The 22267-nt window shown below is 45.2% G+C and overlaps 1 protein-coding gene across 1 annotated transcript in view; it reads right to left on the bottom strand.

The window, feature by feature from the left end:
- Nucleotides 1-21807, bottom strand: part of mmp11b (matrix metallopeptidase 11b) — a 92683-nt gene extending 70876 nt beyond the window's left edge. Inside the window, exon 1 of the mRNA XM_084324715.1 lies at nucleotides 21677-21807. Coding sequence (XP_084180841.1) covers nucleotides 21677-21793 — 117 coding nt within the window. The 5' untranslated portion in view covers nucleotides 21794-21807. The remainder of the gene's footprint in view (nucleotides 1-21676) is intronic.
- Between the last annotated feature and the right edge of the window lie 460 nt (nucleotides 21808-22267).

The raw sequence follows: 22267 nt of genomic DNA, 5'->3' as shown, positions 1-22267 counted from the left end.
GATATAGTTTATGCGTTCGCAAATGTGCTCGCCCTCTCATTAAATAGAGCGCTGGCACTCAAGCGCTAATTCTAGCGCCCCCTGCTGGGACTCAAAGTGTTAACAATTGTGTGTATTGAGCTGTACTGTATTGTACCCATTCTGCAATCTGTTAATACATTTTTCAATCAATCAATCAAACAACAACAACTAAACTACAGTACGTTGTATGTTGTGTATGTCATAAATGTCATTATGAATTGAAAATGGGGGACCCTGATGTAAACAAGACGAAAATCTTTCTCTGGTCTGCATCCCCTTAACAATTGTGTGTATTGAGCTGTACTGTACTGTACCCATTCTGCAATCTGTTCATTAAAGTTTTCAAATCAATCAATCAATCAATTCAGATCATAGTGGGCCGCATCATATTTGCTTTTCATTCAAGTGATCAATTGGTGACCCCTGGGGCGGATTTAGGATTGTAGGAGATCCGGGGCTTAGCCCAGATAGGTGGCCGCATAAGTGGGCACGGAATTTTTTTACTTCGACACCACAACCTTTAACTTATACCACCACCTTAAAGCGGACAAAAGGCACTAGAGAACACTTAAATTCACACCTTTAATTAATGAAGCAAACAATAATAATAATTAATAATAATAATAATAATAATAATAATAATAATAATAATAATAATAATAATAATAATAATAATAATAATAATAATAATAATAATAATAATAATAATAATAATAATAATAATACACTGTATTTGTATAGCACCTTTCATACAAGAATTGCAGCTCAAAGTGCTTCACAGCAGTAAAGAAAGACAGGCATAAAATGAGCACAACATTGGCAGATCAAGAGCAATGCATAAAGTGCAGACATAAAGCATAAAATAGATAGCAGCAAAATAGACAAAGTCAAGGTAAGACATAGAACATTAAATCACATCGTTTTTCATATTAGGATCTAAGATCTAGGGTTAACTCGCCGAATGTTGAGCGCCAGGACCCCCGAAAACCAGAGTATAGTCTGGTTTTCATCGTTGTTTCTTTTATTCGATATTTACATTCATAAAGACATGCCGGCAGCCTGTGTTATCACTGGGGATGGGTCTGAGATCTCAAAAGTCCAATACCGCCGCCTAACGCCTTGCGGCCACTATTGCACTCGATTTGAAACGATGTGGCTTGGTGTCTGGGCCGAACTGCGGCCTGCGGGCGGGGTCTAACTACTCGGTCAAGCCAAACGCTTATAACGCATGCATCGACGAGGGTCGGGTTCATGTTGAATGCTGGATTACGTTGGCACCTTGATCGATATCAGTACTTGGAATGGCGATCAAATAATTGGAATATTCTTTTCGGGACAGATCCTGGTCAAGGTAACGACTATATGGTATCAATATTGCGTTGATCAAAAAATTCCTTCATGCTGATCGGGCCGTGTTTGTGTGTGTGGCGTGTTCCGTTGGTTGCGATCAAAGCATGGAGGGGCGCCCCCCCTCCCCTTCATGCATCCATGATGAAACATAATACCGATAATCTAAATTTGATTTGAGAACAGTAGCTAGTCCAGGGAAGAAACAATAACGCGTTTACTAGAATACACGTTGCCGGCCATTACGAAGCATTTTGGAAATGACACCAGACCACCCTGAAACTACACTCATATTCATGACGGTATAAAACGAAAATGTATGGATGGAAAAATGATCTGTTTTTTGCATCTTGACAGGAAGAAACTCAATGACAATCGACTATATTATTAGAACCATAGCTATAATATATAATATAGCTTTAGGCCTGCAAACACCACGCCATGTTAAAAGGCGCTGGCCTTTCAACAGTAACAGTAAACGTTAGGTTATGACTATAACCAAGTTCTGTTAGTTAGGGGCGATGCTTGGCTTCGCCTTCTGCACTATCTCGCGTACGTGCACGCGTACTGAATAAACCACAAATGTACCTCTAATACCAGTATTAGTCTGACCACACCCCTCATCAGCTTACCTTCATAAGCAGGTGTGTGGTCACCTGCTCTCCTCCTTCCCAAGCTTTCACCACAAGGTGAGGTCAAGGGCTGCAGCGGCCGTCCGAAGCCAAGCATCGCCCCTAACTAACAGAACTTGGTTATAGTCATAACCTAACGTTCTGTATCGTTAGTGGCTTAGCTTGGCTTCGCCTTCTGCACAAGGGAGGCCAAGCGGAGCCACTTGGCTGACAAATACACCCCGCTGACAGCCCCCCAAAACCATCAGAACAGGGAGGGCCGAGCCCCCCCGACCCCCCCTAATGGAGGGTAGCCCCCCTATTAGGGACGACACGGGAGGGCGACGGACCCGACCGTGCGAAGAGGCACTCAAGCAACTCAACGCACAGGGTGAGCAGACCGTGGCTTGACCCACGACTACACACACGCACAACCCGCATGCCACCCGGGAACGAACGGAGGAACAACCTCGTTACTGCCCCCAGAATCACGGGGTCAAGGGCAAACCCAACCCCGTGGCAAGGCCGTAGCAGCGGAGCACGAAGGAAGACCCAGACCCACCAAAAGGACTGGACTCCCTGGAATGGGGGCCCGGAGAAGTCCATGATGCCAGCATCAAGACCCCACCAGGTGGGCACGTAGTGCCCCGCCCCCCACATCGCCAGCGTATTCGGACAAAGGCCCCTCAGTTACTGCACCTGGTATTCCCAGGCGGAACCAACCAGGCCAGTAAGCCGAGCGGGCCCCGTCCCCCCAATAGTACACCGCCTGGCACACTGACCCTGCAGAATAGGCAGTCAGCATGGCCGTAAGCACACAAAAAAGGTTAACCAACGGAAGCAGGCAGCGCACCGGGGAAAAACCAGGCAACAGGCTGTTAACCCTAGCCTGGAGACTGCGGACGAGACAGGCGCCAGAGGGGACAGCTGAACACAGCCGCCCCGGCGGAAGGAGCGTAAGCTGGCGGTGTTGCATGACCAAGCCTCCATTTAACAACCCCCACCCAGAGGGGTCGAGGCAGAGAAGGCTGACACGATTGGCAGACGTCATGAACGTGCAGGGGCACCCTCAACCGGTGAACCCGGGAGTTGACACTGCTCCAACACACCAGGGAACCAACCACCTCGGTGTTACCCAATGCGGTGGTTGTTCCTATAACCCCTCAAGAAAAAACTCCAAAACACACCTGCGGGTATACACCGGCTATACCGCAGTACAAGTGTTTCAGTTTCCAAAAAGGGTTAACCCAGGCCTACGGGTCGCAAACATCACTTCGGACCGGGCCTGGCGGTACGGGAAGCACAGGGTCACCAGAGGAGGTCAAAAAACCACCCCCACAGGCCCCTCTTCGCCATGCGTGAGAGAGGAGCGAAAAACAATGGAGAACCAGCCCCTAAGCACACCGTACCTGGTATTCCCCGGCGGTCTCCCAACCAAGTACTAACCAGGACCAACCTGTGTAGCGGCCGAGATCCGACGAGATCGAGCGCGTACAGAATGGCATGGCTGTAAGCCATGACGACAGTGCTGAGTAAAAACATACCCAACCAGGGTCTCCATAGCGCTTAACCCTGTGACACCCAGACCGACCTGGCATTTTTCCCCCTGAAAAAAGCCCAAGTCCCTCAGGGTACCAGAACAGCAGATCTGCATCCCCGGCGGACAACGGGTTCAACTGATCTGGACCAGCGTGACCAGAACCAGTCCCGTGCCCTAACCACGCCGACATGCCCCAGGAAAAGGGCAGATATGCGTGTTGATCTTAACATGAAAAGAAGGCGCCACCCAGACGTCGGGACGAACCGCGCCTGGTGGCCCACCCCAAGGGCGTGAGACCCCACTACATATGTTCAGATCCATCCCGTCATCATCCCCCAGACATGAACGAGGATCCGTCGACAACCCACCCAGGTCATGGGATGTGGTCGCCGGAAGAGGAAAAACCCCCATCTCAGTTGCTTTATAAAAACGCTGTTTCAACCACAAGCAACTAAGGCGTGCCAGTCAATCGCCTGTTTACAGCGAGCTAGCACTATACGTGCGTCGGGACACACCCCCATCAATGAACAGGCTATTTAGACCTGCCATTGAATCCCCAAGGCGCCCAGGGGAACGACAAGAGGGGTGTGACACTCCCTAACTCCAACACTTCTGGAATAGAAAGAAGGAAGCATCAACAGCATGTATCCCAGTCTACACAGCCGGGGTAAAAAATGTTCACATTTTTACATCCCACCACCCTCCCATAGGAAAGAGACGGGGATCCCCAGAGAGACTTCCCACGCGAGCTGTACAGATTGAAAAGAATATATTGCACCTTGAGCCATGTAAAAAACTGGTTTTAGGGCCTCCGGGGAAGAGGCACCGAACCCATACACACTCAATAAACGAATTGAATCGAATATACATACAATAGAAAAGGACCCTTCTAGAGGGTCCACTCACTTTGACAATCTGAGGAGGAAGGCTCTGTACTCTGATGGAGGCTTCCTCACATGGATCACATGGAAGAAGGAGTCCGAACTCACAGAAGGCCTGAGTAGGCGCTTGGTGAGGAGGAGCCCTGACCACCCCCCCTGAAAACAGATCCATCACATGGACCTGAACAGCACACGGAAGTCCTACCAACAGAGACGCGCACGGTGACGTACTCTATGGCGGGGGAATTCCTGCGGTGCACACGCCCAATATACCAGGCCGTGGGACCAGGAACTCCCTCCCCCCCCCCCCCCCCCCCCCCCGTAACGTGCCGAACCGCCACGTGACGGGAACCTTGAAGGACAGGGGGTGTACCCCTGACCGACAGAACAACGGGGAGAGGAAAGGTTACCAGTTCACCCCTTTACGACCCCACACCCATGATACGACGTAACGACAAAAAGAGAATATGACACAGTCATAGTCAACCCTATGAAGCGTTTCACAGCTCCACACAGCGCACGAGCTAACCTGCTATCTGATTTTTACTAAGGAAAAACACAGAATAGAGAGGGCTCTAAGAACCCCGGTCCAACATACACATGTGCTTCTGTGGTCAGTACAACCCAGTTGCAGGTCACATGACACACACAACCCATCATCATCACAATGAGAGAATACATCATTCTTGATTAGTATCGACCACAGGCCTTGCTAAGCACACATGACAGCAACCAAACCAATTTCCCTTTAGGAAATAAGTTTCTCCAGCAGATTTAGCACAACCTCAGCAATCAAGCTGAGAGTTACATCGTATCCCTACCACACAAAAGACACAATTAATGCACAACATGTCTGATAGGAGGTGATAAAGTCCCCAGGGAACCGGGGGGGGAAAAACACAATCCTCCTATTTTACCCTCAATACGGCCAGTTAAAACAGGAAAACCTGTTAATGTGTGAACTCACTGTCCATTGTCATTACAGTCTGAGAAAGAACATTCTTTTACTCACTCGTCACCAAGCATAGCTTCATAGGTTAGTTGCCTTAGTAGTGAGTACACGGTACACATAAACACCATGATGTTTCTCACACAACAACCAGATCAATACATCACGACCTGCACAGAGAAGCTACTGCCAGTGACAAAAACAGCTCACACACAACCCGCAACGTATCTCAAATGCATTGCAACAACACACGTTTTGGGAAAAAACACCGTCATTCACAATACATTTAGCAAGGTAAAACCAGAAGACGTGTTATGAGGGTCTGGCCAACCCCGTACCTGCCCGGAACGCAGATCAGCGAAGTGCAGTCATAAGCCACCGTAGAACACAGCCCTCTTTGTTGACGCAATCCCCGTCTAGGCTCAGGCAGGGTTGACGAACATCCCCTGTCAAAGATGACGTCGTGGTCAAGAGTGTAAAACATGTTAAAAATCAAAGCACGTTCAACAGAATAGCATCAAGCTAACGGCTGCTCCAACCGTTCTGGTGCTATCGCTTCCGCTCGCGAGACGCCGATCTACGACGCACGCGATCAGGAGCGAGCTCCCGGCGGCGCGCGAGAAGCCTAAGCTACCCCGCGCCAGGCCACCGACCGGCTAACCGTAAGCTATGAACATGTAAACAATGACATAACACTCACCCAGACAGGCCGCCGTTCTGAACCCTCCTCACTTTTTAAGAGAAAAGAGAAAACAAGACGTCAACACCGCTTCACAACGGTGACATCAACACGTCCGGCGGAATCAGCACAGTACCAACTGGCCTGTATAGCTGACTTTGAACATGAATCTGCCGCTATCGCACATTACATGCACATATCCCCTCGTGAAGGAATACTCTCATTTGGATATGAAAGATGGGGTCTTAACACGGTGACAGAGAGAATCCACTCGTCCAGAACACACAGGGATCACCAGTGTCAATGGTCGCGGCCCACTAGTTAAAACTATAATGGTCGCCAGACCAAGGCCTTCTGTCGCCTAGACGGCTAAACAAAGGACCCTAGCCTGGGGCCGGTTTCCATAAACTTTGTCTAGTAGCCCCCATAGCACTAACAGACAAGTGGAGCCCGCCAGCAAACACTACTCACCCAACCTGGAACGCACCGCTCCTCACAACAGCGGCATGTCCGACAGTTCAGCTGTGGCCTGACAGGTTTCACCCCAACAAACACAGCAAGGAACTGCAGTTGAGAAGCATGCAGCGGCGTGCTCCCAATACGAAAACCGGTGGAGGGTTTGTAGAATGATCATCATCTTCTAGACACTCCAGTACGAAGACAATATCGCCGTATTTTCTCGAAAATAGTGAGAGAGAAAATAAAGATATGATGTCAACGTATCCTTGTTTCCCAAGCTGTTCCTAATCCAATTTCTTCCATCATGGTGTCAAGTGTGGGGATCTACCGAGGCACCTCTTCCTTGTGGTGAAAGCGAGAAGGAGGAGAGCAGGTGACCACACACCTGCTTATGAAGGTAAGCTGATGAGGGGTGTGGTCAGACTAATACTGGTATTAGAGGTACATTTGTGGTTTATTCAGTACGCGTGCACGTACGCGAGATAGTGCAGAAGGCGAAGCCAAGCTAAGCCACTAACGATACAGAACAGCGCCATCTGGCGCTGAAAGTGTTAATAGGCGTCTTTGTTTACGGTTTGATTATCACTGATACAAAGTAAAATAGTGCAGTGCAATAAAATAGTTAGTAAAATAGAATAAAATAATGCAATAGTGCATTGCAATAAAATAGTTATCATCGTATTTTTTCGGGAGGCCGGTAAGGAGTGCATTACAGTAGTCGAGTCGGCTTGAGATAAAGGCATGGATCTGGTTTTCAGCATCCTTTTGATTTATAAATGGCCGTACTTTAGCTATGTTTCTAAGGTGGAAGAATTATGTTTTTGTCAACTTGCTGATTGTGATTTAAAGCTTAGGTCTGAGTCTACCATAACACCAAGACTTAACTCACTCAAATACAGTTAGCAGCTGGATAGACTACAGATGGAAATTAGCTTCTGCTAAATCTGGTGCAAACATATTTTCATGTAACAATGATTAATTGTCCAAAAAATATATATATATTAATTATTATTTTTCTTTTTTTTAAGTAGATTCTGGGCTTTTCCGAAAACATTCAGGGCTTGAGCCCAACTAGCCACCCCCTAGCCCCGCCCCTGTTGGTGACGCTAGCCCCGCCCCTGTTGGTGTCTGATAAGATTGAAGACATGATATTGGCACCCTGTGGCCGTGAGAGGTAACTGCGCCTTGTTTAAACATGGACGATAAAAAAGGAAAAAAGCTTACCTCAAGCAAGGTAACTTTGGGCACTGTTTTACATTTGTGTCATTCAGATTATATGCTCTAGAAATTAGACTGTAGCCTTTTCTTTTACGAATTTCGCAGCACCGGTCATGCCCGACCAGGAGAGCTTGTTTGGGAAAACGATGGGAGGGTTTTCTCTTGTTTAGCATAAATCGTCCCAACTCTGTGATTTAGCTAAAATTGTATCATGAAAAAGTTACACAGCGCAGTTTTAAGTCTCCATCATTACAAGTGTCACTGTCATGGTTCCTGACGGGCAGTGCTCTCTCCCCCTCTCTCTCTCTCCCCTTCTCCCGCTCTCATTATGTTAGGTAGGTTCAGGTGTGGTGTTCTGCGGCAGCTGATCTGACATCTGTGGGCCCGTCTGACTCACTCGCCCCTGCACACACCCCGGACTGTACGAGTGCAGCTCCGTGTATCGACCCCCCTGCTTGGACACTTGACCTTTCTATTTATATATTTATTCTAATTAAATATACCCCCTCGGGTTTGAACATGATCTGTCTGCCGTTTCTCTTTGTCTGCATATTGGGTTCCAAACTAAAACCGTGATAGTCACATTGTGTGAGGGAGTGAGGGTTGCTGCAACAGTCTGAACTGAGACACCCTCACTACAATTAGGACATATTGAAAGAGTTCTAACTGCATGATTCCAGCTTTGTGGCAGAGACCACTAGAACATCTTTAAAACTCACATTTACACCTCAAGCTGCTCTACATTATACGTCTATGACATAAGTCTCAACATAATATCACATCACATTTCATTATTTAATCTTGTTTACTAAGTCACTTTCTTTGTTGCTGCCATCTTTACTTGACAAAAAGAAAACGGGGGAAAAAATTATTTGAACACTTAATTGGGGCTAGGGGATAGGGCCAAGGAGAAAAATATTGTGTGAATGGGATGTATGATGTGAAGATGGCTACTCCAATTAGCATAACCCAGCATCTCCTGCGTTGGTGACGAGCGCAATCTCCGCTACGCCACCTGACCGCCCCCAATTAGCATAATGTTTCATGGGATATTTCACTTTAGCAGAACTTTTTTCTCTATGTAAGTGCATCTACAAGTAAGCTAGTGACCGCTACTGTCCACTGTCAACACCACCATTCCGCCAAGCTGTCAGGCTCCTCACATCCTCTTCCATTAATTTTGGGGACCAAGTCTAAATATCATACTTCTATATACAAACTACTGCTATGCAGATTTCAATAAAACAGACAATTCTGAGTCAAATGTATGTGTTTGTTTTGGTATTTGATGTGCCTTTACAGATGTATTACCTTTCAAAAATAAAAGCAGATGTGGTCAATTTGTTGTAGGTTTGAGTGCGTCATTTATCTTTGCCCTGCATGAAATGTTTGGGCAGTGGTTACCATGTTACTTGTTGCCTTGCTGGAAGAAAGATTCTAAACATTCTGTGAGAAGTTGGTCAAACTACACCTCAAACATTGAATGACAACATTAGCTAAAAGAAAAACAAGTATGTTTTACACCGCAATATATATTACACAGAATAATATTACTCTATAGTTTGTTTGTGCTTCAGAAGTATGATATTTATATATGGTCCCCAACATTAATGGAAGTAAATGAGGTGCCTGGGAGGAATGGTGGTGTTGACAGTGGCCAACAGGGACAGCAGTGGTTGCTAGCTTACTTGTAAATTACTTTAAATAGAGGTCATTTTTACAAGTTATACTGTTCTACAAGTTCTACTGAAGTGAAATAGCCCTTTAAGGCTAATTTTCATTGTTTATGAAATAAACACTTTGAAATACAATTTGTATTTTCCTGAGCCAAATCAGGCTGTACGGTATATAGACTATTTACAATCTAGAATCATAGTCTGTAGTATGAATATATTTGAATGTGTAATGAATCATAAATTCAACCGTGATCTAAAAATATAAATTCGTATTGCATCTGAAAAATCATTACTCTTATTCAAAGGGAAATAAACATAACTTTTGTCCGATAATAATTTGTTTCCAAGAACAAGTGTTGCTTATAAGATGTGATAAGCTTTGGCGGCTACGTGGCGTAGTGGGCAAGGCGCTCGCCACGAATGCAGAGACGCTGGGCTCGCCTGTTCGAGCCCAGCGCTCCACATTGCTTTCAGTTTAGCTAGTCGTTCATACTAATACACATTGGCCGTATTAGGGGGTGGGAAACTGATGGGTGGGGATCGGGCGTTGTGGACAGCGACTCCTACAGGTCGGTTGGTGCGCCTGCGCAGTAGAATCAGGAAGTGTCGGGGGCAGCGTGAGCCTCCCACGCGTTACTCCTCGCCACTGAGAGATCGAGCTGCGCAGGTGAAAAGATGCGACTGCTGTTACCTCAAGTACCGGAGGGGACTTGTGCTATGTATGACTTAGTCCACATTGCAGCCGGCTTGTGGGAGGCAAGAAACAGCGTTCGTGACAGGGGAGGGTTGAATTGGATGATACGAAATTGGGATTGGAGAAAAATATAGAAAATGGGAGAAAAAGTGGATAAAAAAAAAGATGTGATAAGCTCTACTCCCAGAGACGGATACAAGTAGTCCACATTTAAGATAAAATGTGCAGTGGGCGGCTAGGTTGTGCAGTGTGCAAGGCGCTCACCACCAATGCAGGAGACGCTGGGTTCGAGCCCAGCTCTCCGCATTGCTATCAGCTTGGCTGGTCGTTCATACTAATACAATTGGCAGTATTAGGGGGTGGGAAGCTGATGGGTGGGGATCGGACGTTGTGGACAGCGACTCATACAGGTCGGTTGATGCGCCTGCGCAGCAGAATCAGGAAGTGACGGGGGCGGCGTGCCCTCCAAACGCAGACCCCCGACGCTGAGAGATCGCGCTGTGCAGGTGAAAAGATGCGACTGCTGCTTCCTCGAGTACCGGAGGGGACGCGTGATGTAAGGCTTAGTCCACATTGCAGCCGGCTTGTGGGATGCATGGCCTAACAACGTTCGAGACAGGGGAGGGTAGAATTGGACGATACGAAATTGGGATGGGAGAAAAATAGAAAAATGGGAGAAAACGTAGATTAAAAAAAAATATCAAATGTGCAGTGGAAGAAATCTGCCAAGGGTAAATATTTATCCACAAAAAGTCCCTCAGAGAATTGCACGCCTTGAATGTTATGCACACAAACTGGCTGATTACGCCGAGTGGAGAGAATGTTTGTCAGGAAAAGGAAGGGGATTAGGATGGAGGGAGATGAGAGATAGATCTGTCACAGTAAATCATATTTTTGTAGATATCTTTGGTTAGCAGCAGCCTGTGTCAAAGCGGATGAAGAATAAAATTTGTATCTCTCTATCTCTCTGTAAAGTTGGTGAACCACTGGCATCATAGCCTATAGACAGTTAGATAGTTCTGATATTTTTGGAACCATAAGCCCTATTTGCATCTTATAAATTATGTTGTTGATCTGTGGAATCCTTTCTCAGCACAATCCTTGCTGTTCCTCATACTAGTTCCGGCTAGTTAGCCACAAACTAATGCAAAGTCAATGGGGTCGAGCTCCTGTCTGTACAAGCTGACTGACAACAATTAAATCAACTCCACAGTGCACACAAAGTAGATTTCAGTTGTCCTCAGTCAGATTGTACTTACATCACTGGTTATGAGGACCTCACGTTACATTGAGGACCTCAATATTTCATGCAAGCAAAGAAGCACCTCCAATTATGACATTGCTTCAACCAAGCAACGTTAGCACTTTGAGTTATCTCCTGTGCTGGCATAGTGCTAATGTAGTGTGGAGAGAGGTCTGGCTATGCAGCAATAGACTGACAGCTGATCCTATGTGATGTGTGAGGATGAGGATGGGGAAGGCTAACCAGGGATGGAAGTTTTTGGGGGGCCCGGAGATGTATCTTTTAGCTAAAGTAAACAGAGAAGCAGCAAACATTGTTTTAATTAGAGCTCAAAGGTAACGATTAGTAACGTCATAATAAAGTTATTAATACCCTGACATTTGACCACCAAGAAGCCGATTCCACACCAATCAAGTGTAAAGTAGGCTAAATAGTTGATGTTACATTCATCCCTAAATCCCATTTCATAATATCTCAAGACAAATCCAGCAAGGTAGCTATGTTTTAAAACAAAAAGTGAAATCAGCCAACCTAACATTACCCGAGGCACAAGCTATAAATTCACCACATCTAATGTTCACTAACCCAAAATTAGCCGCCTTGAATCCTGTAACGTTAATCATTCATCATTACAGTATATTAATATCACTTGTTGTCAGCTTACCGCATGCCTTCACACAATGTTCCTTTCAGTAAAACAACAACAATCCTAGTTCACAGAGCACCCTACCACCTCTGGTTCATCACAGAGCACCCTACCACCTCTGGTTCATCACAGAGCACCCTACCACCTCTGGTGCATCACAGAGCACCCTACCACCTGTGGTGCATCACAGAGCACCCTACCACCTCTGGTGCATCACAGAGCACCCTACCACCTCTGGTGCATCACAGAGCACCCTACCACCTGTGGTTCATCACAGAGCACCCTACCACCTCTGGTGCATCACAGAGCACCCTACCACCTCTGGTGCATCACAGAGCACCCTACCACCTGTGGTTCATCACAGAGCACCCTACCACCTGTGGTGCATCACAGAGCACCCTACCACCTCTGGTTCATCACAGAGCACCCTACCACCTCTGGTTCATCACAGAGCACCCTACCACTTGTGGTGCATCACAGAGCACCCTACCACCTCTGGTTCATCACAGAGCACCCTACCACCTCTGGTGCATCACAGAGCACCCTACCACCTCTGGTGCATCACAGAGCACCCTACCACCTGTGGTGCATCACAGAGCACCCTACCACCTCTGGTTCATCACAGAGCACCCTACCACCTCTGGTGCATCACAGAGCACCCTGCCACCTCTGGTTCATCACAGAGCACCCTACCACCTCTGGTTCATCACAGAGCACCCTACCACCTGTGGTGCATCACAGAGCACCCTACCACCTCTGGTGCATCACAGAGCACCCTACCACCTCTGGTGCATCACAGAGCACCCTACCACCTGTGTTTCATCACAGAGCACCCTACCACCTCTGGTGCATCACAGAGCACCCTACCACCTGTGTTTCACCACAGAGCGCCCTACCACCTGTGTTTCATCACAGAGCACCCTACCACCTGTGGTGCATCACAGAGCACCCTACCACCTGTGGTTCATCACAGAGCACCCTACCACCACCTCTGGTTCATCACAGAGCACCCTACCACCTGTGGTTCATCACAGAGCACCCTACCACCTCTGGTTCATCACAGAGCACCCTACCACCACCTCTGGTTCATCACAGAGCACCCTACCACCTCTGGTTCATCACAGAGCACCCTACCACCTCATCACAGAGCACCCTACCACCTCATCACAGAGCACCCTACCACCTCCAGTTCATCACAAGAAATACCCTATTAAAGAAAAATCACAGGGGAAGATGAGCACAGAAAGACATCCCTTGGCAGCAGTTCTCTCCTATTATGTATTGGGTAAATGCATTAGTATCCATAATATTATTATTTTTGGATTTAATAAGCCTTGTTTGATATATTCCTGTCATATTACATTTCTGTTATATAGTTGCTATAACATAACTGTAAAACCTAACTGATTTACCTAAAAAACATGGTCATTTTCATGAAAACCAACCAAAAATGTTGGATATTGTTTCGGGTAGCTCTCTCTTTTTTCACCCTAACGCTAACCCTAACCCTAACCCTAACCCTAACCCTAACCCTAACCCTAACCTTTTATTTTTTTTATCCACTTTTTCTCCTTATTCTATTTTTCTCCCATCCCAATTTCGCCTCGCCAATTCTCCCTTCAATTCTCCCCTCCCCTGTCTCGAACGTTGCTAGACCATGCCTCCCACTGGTCGGCTGCAGTGAGGACCAAGCCTTGCATCACGTGTCCCCTCCGGTACACGAGGAGGCAGCTGTCGCATCTTTTCACCTGAACAGCGCAATCTCTCAGTGGCAAGGAGTAACGTGTGGGAGGCTCACGCTGCCCCCGATACTTCCTGATTCTGCTGCACAGGCGCACCAACCGACCTGTAGGAGTCGCTGTCCACAACGTCCAATCCCCACCCACCGGCTTTCCCACCCCTAACACTGCCAATTGTGTTAGTGTGAACGACCAGCCAAGCCGGTAGCAACGCCGAGAGCTGGGCACGAACCCAGCATCTCCTGCGTTAGTGGCGAGCGCCTTGCCCACTACGCCACTTAGCCGCCCTCCCTAACCCTAATCTTCACAGAGGTCTTTGCCATCTGAGTCAATGAAAAAGCCAGAGTGAAGCAGGGTGAGTAATACATCAAGTCTGACCCAGCCCTCAACACTGTGTAGGAATGTAATTTAACAGTGATAATCTGCACGGTCCATAATCTCTGCCTGGGTCATGATGTCAGTCAGGACCTGAGTGCTACTTACTGGTGTAAATATAGGTATTTTGGACTTGTTTGACTACAAAACACATGGATGATAATGCTGCACAAGTAATTTTGAGAAATGTGATGATCATTTTATGTCAGTTTTTGGAACTCTAAATCTACTCTACAATGATTCTCAACGTCCTTGAGGAGGTTCCACTGGGTCCCCAGAAAAATAGGGAACAGTTTGACTTCACGATTATTTCATTGGCTAGAAGTCTGGCCGATAAGAATGTGTCTATTCTGATCCTACAGTAGGTTCCACGCTCTCCTCTGTCATCGCCTCAACTACAGTATAGACAGCTATGGAGTTCTGAATTTAATCATTTCTAACAACAAAGATATTTTCAGATGCAGGTCCCGGAGAGGAAATGTTATCAAAATGTTATCAACCTTGACAGAGCCTGAGCAATACTGGATTTTGTGGATTTAAATATATATTTGTTAACACTATGGGTGCCGGAGGTTAAATTCATGCTATACCATGGGTTGCCAGCTCTATTTGTCTATGGATAAGTACCCCTTCTTTGCATGGCTATAACTTTTTAAATTCTATTGCTACATTGCCATTATTAGGGCCCATTCAAAGTCCTATATGTATTGTTCATTGTGTAGCAACGTTAAACTTTTTCATTCACATATTCATAGTAAAGTATGGTCTAATGTATAAGTATGTTTTCATCTCTTTCTGCAGCTTTCTCCAGAACGTGATCTATAGCCCCAAATGCATTATATTGATGATGAAATACAGTTTGATGGCAATCGGGGCGATATAAAAAATTTCAATTGGACGTACTTCTAGAATGATCTACGTATGATCTGATGATGACCGGATGGGCGGGGGATCGTTTATAATTCCGTGGGCAGCGTTAGATGATTCATCCAGAGTGGGTGATATGTTCATCATAACAGTTTATATGGAACACGTTCAAGAATAACGCCGAATCTCACCGGATCTTCCTCGCGCCGTTGGACGATCAGCGTGGTGTAGACCGTTTTCGATTATGGGATGTTTATCCTGATGAACCATTTCCAGCTTGTATAATACTATATACGTCCAAATCATGTTGTTTATCGAGTTATTGGCAATGGATCGCTATTATATTGTGACGAGCGAGTGCCGGCAGCCAAACCGAGTGCCCGGAAGTAATATGGCCGACCAGCACAACCTCCATAGCACTTCCTGTTTGGCGATTGCGCCGATCGGCCACCAGATGGCGCTCCTGAACCGCCAGAGAGCTCAGTGGGTCCTCCTGGTGGATCTCAGGCCAGCGGAGGGGAAATATGAATCCGATCGCAGATTTTTGAAATATTGATATTAAAGACGCTGTAAAGCGTCCTTCGGCAACTTGAGCATGGCCGGGAATGACGCTGTAAATCGTTTTCCGGCAGTTAAAGTGTTAATGTAGTCCCACACCTAACTTCTTCCACACTCAGCCATCTGTAAAATAAATTATAAATAAAAAAGTGTGAGATATTAAACAAATAAATTTTTTTTGCTGGAGCCAAATTAGTTTGCATTGCATGTTCTATTCTATATTATATTCTAAATAGCTTGATCTTCAATGATGGTGAATTTATCTTTATATTTATGTAGGTATATTAAAAAAATAACGTAATGAGTGAAGTCACTGGCAAAATGTCTGATGTCTACTAACTTTAAACCATGTATTCTCAAGCTAGCTATGAGATGCATGTGTAGACAGTGTTACTGAGTCTGCGAAGAGTATTGTAAACAATGACTGAATATTATGACTAAAAGTTATACGAAAACAGTCGGAACATGCTCTGCTGGACAAACTGATGACACAATTTCTAAAATACCGATATGTCTGTGATATAGAGCTGCCGCGGTATTGATGTTTTCCTTACCGCACAAATTTGCTAAATATTTCCTACCGCCGCGGTATTACCGCACACACAAAAAAAAAAAAAAAAAAAATGTGAATGCATTTTTTTTTGTAGTCTACTCTTTATAGCATATAGCCTGCCTCTAGTCTAAATGTCTATCTTTAGAGGATGACTTTGCAGCATGAATATTGTTTGGGATTCGGCATGCACGCATTCGCTATTAAAAGTGAAACACGGATTCGAAGTCTCCCCTCTGTGTCGCGGGCAGGTGTGGTAGCGGCGCGCCCGCCGGTTACCCCCCCGACCCTTTCTTCTTATTATTATTATAACGTTACTACTTATGATTACAAAGGCATTCGTTTTGTGGCATTGACGTTATATAGTTACACGTTCGTATTTACCGGACCATAGCAAGGCAAGCGTTACTCAATTCATATCTTAGTTCCTTTCTTTGCTCAGAGCGTGCCGAGTTGTACCCATTCTGCGGTCTGTTAATAAAGTTTTCAATCAGACAAGTGTATAGAACGAAGGGCTTTTATTATAACATTTCGTTGCAGTAAAATCATTATGCCTCGTTCCCTGAGGAGCGACCGTAATCGACTCCGGACTCGGGTCTCCGGTGGGAGCTAACGTACTATTAGCCGTGTTGTGACTGAGCTCTGATCAATGGCTGAGATTCAGGAAGTAAAAGCACTGCAAGATGCTCCAAAGTGTGACGCGTCTCTCTTCTGACCAATCAGTGGTCTGCAATGTTTCACGTGACTTTTCTGGTACCCAATAGGGTCGCTTGGAACCTCGATAGAGGAGTAGGGTATATCTGCAGAGCCGCAAGCCCAACGAGAGGAGAAACTTTATTTATTATTATAAAAAAACAGCGGTGATGCGGTATTCAGCCTACACTTGCGGTGGACGTGATGTAACAGCGATACCGCGGTAATGCGGTAATCGCGGCAGCTCTACTGTGATAGATTAAATCTACTAAAAAGGTTGAGAACCACTCTAAAACATCAGACCCTCTTTACTTCACTTCTTTAGGAGAAGGCTAAGATGTAGGTGTGCTAGCTAACAAGCTAACTAGCTAACTCCATGTCCATGTGTGTTACATGGACACAAAACAATGTTGTAGCCCACTGTAGTATAACAACATCCACACTGACTACTGTATTATAATGAGATACTATTGTAGCCCACTGTCACTAGCGGACTGGCCATCGGGAGCACCGGGAGTTTTCCCGGTGGCCTGGCAGACTGGCATGGACTGGCTGCCCTGGCAGACTGGCAAATGCTTTTTTATTTATTTTGTTTGTTTGTGCCCGCAGTCAGGCCACTGAACTCCGAAGCAGGCCAGGTCGGTATACATGTTTCTATTTTCGCATATATAAGTTCAGGCAAGCAGGCAGGAATGCGTGATTTTTTTTCGTAGCCACAGTTTGCGAAGACGTTCTCTGATTGGCTAGCCCGCATACAGCAAAGACCCTCTCTGATTGGTTTAGCTCCGAAGGGCTCTTCCGCCTTGTACATAATATTCTCTGCTTCGAAGTAACTGCCGAAACCCGGGAGATATGAAAGTTTTGGATAGCTCTAGAATGGGTGAAGACGAACGTCGGACTAAAATTGAAAGAATGAGACAAAAGCGGGGCGCAATCAGAGGTGTTACTACACGAGTTTTGAATCAGATGGACATTAAAATTGACGTGAAACCTCCGGATGTTGATCACTTGATCACTTTATTGGATGTACTGCTGGGAGTTAAAGAAGACAGTTTGTTGGAACCTGACCGTGAAATAGAACAGCTATAAGTCTGATGGATGATTTGGATGCTGATATTGAAGCCGCAGAGATGTAAGGAACGCGTCATTATGTTGAACTGACGGCAGCAGCGCGAGGGTGAGTGATACTATAATGAATCGACTAGATCACAGAAGTAGAGAAATGTAATGTAACTGCACCGGTAAACTTCTATAAAGGACACTTTCGTATTATAACCCGACATTTGGACAATCCATTATTTGGAAAGTAGTTATTCTACACTTTGGTGTGTATACAACTTGTATGGTCCGTTTTGTGACAGCGTCGCTGTCCATGGTGCTGAAGGTCACATTTATACTAGTGTATACCTCTACAGTGCCACCACGTGATACAACGCAGCAAGATACAAAAGCAGTTTTTTCCCCGGGGGGGGTATGGGCCTGGCCTGGCCGCGTGAATACTTTACCCAACGCAGTTGTGTTTCCGCGTCTCTGATTGGCCCACGCGTTTCTGGTCATGTGACATGTGCGCCAATCGTGGGGCCGCAAGTTTCTACACTGGTTAAGCTTAGGCGCTCTTTCGAAGTTGGTTAAGGTTAGAATTTGTCTTAGAGCATGGCGATAGAACGCCTGCCCTTCTTTCGACGGTTAAGCTTAGGCACTCTTTCGAAGTTGGTTAAGGTTAGAGTTTGTCTTAGAGCATGGCGATAGAATGCCAGGTAGTTTGCAGGCTGTTAGACCCGGAAATAGGCGCAGAACTTGCTGTCCCACGATTGGCGCACATGTCACATGACCTGGCCAATCAGAGCGAAAAACGGGAACGCGGAAACACAACTGCGTTGGGGAAAGCATACACGCGGCCTGGCCTGGCCGCGTGAATGCTTTACCCAACGCAGTTGTGCGATTTGCGAATCTGATTGGCCACTGACGTTTCTGGTCATGTGACATGTGCACCAATCGTGTGACTGCAAGTTCTTTCGACGGTTAAGCTTAGGCACTCTTTCGAAGTTGGTTAAGGTTAGAGTTTGTCTTAGAGCGTGACGGCAAGTTCTGTATTTGATGTCATAAATGTATAGATGTAGCAGTACTGACTATCTGTATGTCATGTATGTCATATATGTCCTGATGAATTGAAAATGGGGGACCCTGGTGGAAACAAGACGAAAGTCTTTCTCTGGTCTGCATCCCCTTAACAATTGTGTGTATTGAGCTGTACTGTATTGTACCCATTCTGCAATCTGTTAATAAAGTTTTCAATCAATCAATCAATCAATCAATCAATTCTTTCACAGGTTAAGCTTAGGCACTCTTTCGAAGTTGGTTAAGGTTAGAGTTTGTCTTAGAGCATGGCGATATAACGCCAGGTGCTTTGTAGGCTGTTCGATGCGGAAATGGGCAAAGACACAGCTCGTCACGCTATTGGGCGCACATGTCACATGACCAGAAACGTCAGTGGCCAATCAGATTCGCAAATCGCACAACTGCGTTGGGTAAAGCATTTTTTATTGGTTTGTCATGACAAACCAATTACATAATCCAACATATGTGTAAAGAAACAACATATTCCAGTTAACGGTATCTTTTTTTAATGATTCGTTATGGCGAAATCAATACTTCCATTTGTATAAATTAGGTTAACTGGAGTTTAGTATTCCTGCCTGGCTGAGAGGCTTACCGCGGCTCATGCGCATGCGTGCGCTCGGCCAATCAGAGCGCAAAACGGGAACGCGGAAACACAACTGCATTGCGGAAAGCATACACGCGGCCTGGCCTGCCTGAGTCAAATTCCCGGTAGGAGTTATGGTCCCAGTCCGCGACTGCCCACTGTAGTATATAACTCCATCCACACTGACTACTGTATTATAATGAGAGACTATTGTAGCCCACTGTAGTATAATTCAGAGCTACTTTATTAATGTATCCTGCTGCTATTCTATGCCATTTATCTTTTTATTCTATCATATTTCTATTCTATTTTATTCTTATGTTGGATCCTATTCTACTACTCTTGCTGCTGCAGGGCCTGGGGGTGGTAAGGTATGTGTGACAAATAAAGATTCTGATTCTGATTCTGATTCTGAAGAGGGTAATGATTCAGACAAGTCATATCTGTTGAGCATGCAAGTACTGCACTGATTTAATGAGCACATGATGATGTGGTTGTTTTTTTTTGCTCACCACAAACATAGGCTGCGTGAGCCTGAATGCATGGGGCGAGGTCTGACCTGTCCAGAACTGTAATTTGGACGCTGATTTCTGCACGAACCACGGTTTTATAATCGGAATAGAAAATAAAAACACACAGAAAGGCCAACCGACAACCATAACTACACTATAAAAATATACTAAAAACATACAGAATCCTTTGTTTTTCTCACCCACACAGTATATTTTATACTTTTGCGCCTTCTGCCTTTTTGGCAGAGAGGTAATGGTAGTTGTGATACAGATGACGCGCTGTAGATAGACACAAGAGCCTGAGGTTTACCGTCTTGCTGGATGTCTCTCTCAGCAAAGTAGCTATGGTGATTTCCCTTTTCCCCTGAGTCAGCAAACAAAGGGGTTTGTTATCCTCCAGCCAGATGCCAGATGACTTGTCTCTGCCTGCATAATCTCACTCTCTCATTCACTTTGTCAACAGGGGGGGGAGAGACAAATTGACAGCACTAAACTTGGCATCCATCAAGATGTAGAACACTAGAGATGACCAACATGCACTTTATTGTGACATAATCCCCAGAATCCTTTAAGCACAAGAAAATGAACAATGCCTCCCTCCCCCCTCTTTTATGTCAATACCATCTTGGCACCTCTCTCGCTCTCTGAGGAGGGATTCCAAATGTAGCAACAATTAAATTACAAATGAGTTGGGGGCCACTTGTCGGATGTTTGGATTCAATGAACAAGGAACAAGGCCACACCAGTGTTCTCCCATGAATTGAACAGTTATTTTTTTTACACAAAGTGTGAGACACCACTAGGGGCAGAGTGGGTGACAGTGAGTGAGTGAGTGAGTGAGTGAGTGAGTGAGTGAGTGAGTGAGTGAGTGAGTGAGTGAGTGAGTGAGTGAGTGAGTGAGTGAGTGAGTGAGTGAGTGAGTGAGTGAGTGATATGGTGCTTTGCATCTAAAATTAATTAATTAATAATAATAATAATAATAATAATAATAATAATAATAATAATAATAATAATAATAATAATAATAATAATAATAATAATAATAATAATAATAATAATACAATTTAAAAAACATGGACATTATAAATGTACAATAAAACAGACTCTGTTTTAACAGACATTTCAGTATAATCTGTCCTTTAACTTTAACCATTGTTAACCATTACAATTATGGCCCTACACGACTGGACTAGTGTACCTTGGCTCAATACTCTCAATAAACAACGTTCTTATTATGCCAAAGGCAAACCTCAATTAAGCACTTAAAAAAAATATATATATATATTTGCACTTTGCAGCCTAGTGCTGATAGCATTCAAGCGCTATCAGCACTTGAACAGTAGTCCTTCTATTTTCCATCAGCAACAAATAGAATGGAATTCAGGATACATTAAATTGTATGAACTTGAATAAAACGACCGTGTGCATTTCCTTTTTTGCTTTAAGATAATTTGTGTGAGTGGGCCTAACATACTTGGAAGTAAGTGTTTACATATGGACGTTTCATTTATACATGTTGGAGCTTGGAGGCAAACCGTTGCTAATATATAAACAAGTATTAAGTTACTCTCTCTCCTTCTCTGTCTCTGTCTCCCCCCTCTTCTATTCTCTAACCCTAATATCGTGTAGTCGTGTGGATTTAACAAAACAAGTATTATAACCATTAATTAAGAGTAAAAAAATCAATAAAATCCCCCATGCAGGATTCACTTACCGCTGCCTCTTTGTACCTGATGCTGGTCTTCCTCTGGTTCACTGGCAGAGAGTTGACACACAGCAGGAGCTGCAGCGGCAAGATGCTGCAGAGCGCTGCTGCTACAACGCGCATCATGTTCCTGCAGACCGAGCGCTCAAAAAGTTGTGAATGACGTGCGCGGCACTGGGGGATTTTATACCGCGGGATTTCTTTGTTCTCTTCAAATTACACTTTTTTATGAGCCTTTCCTGGTGACAAGTTCTCAAGCGCCCACTCACGTGCGTGATTTAACCCTTAAATGCCCACTGAGCCGCGCCAGTAGGTAATTAGGCTACTGGGTTTATAACTTACTTCAGGCGGCCTGATCAACACACAATTGCCTCCTATTATGTGCGCACATTATTTGATGTTTATCTAATCCTAAAATATTTGCGTCGTTGCGTATTCTTCCGTTACGTTTAGATATGACTCCTCCTGATTGATTGATTGATTGAAAACTTTATTAACAGATTGCAGAATGGGTACAATACAGTACAGCTCAATACTGTTAAGGGGATGCAGACCAGAGAAAGACTTTCGTCTTGTTTACATCAGGGTCCCCCATTTTCA

This window comes from Notolepis coatsorum (assembly GCF_963971535.1).
Source record: "Notolepis coatsorum genome assembly, chromosome: 11".
Taxonomy (NCBI): domain Eukaryota; kingdom Metazoa; phylum Chordata; class Actinopteri; order Aulopiformes; family Paralepididae; genus Notolepis; species Notolepis coatsorum.
This window is presented reverse-complemented; position numbering and strand designations above follow the sequence as displayed.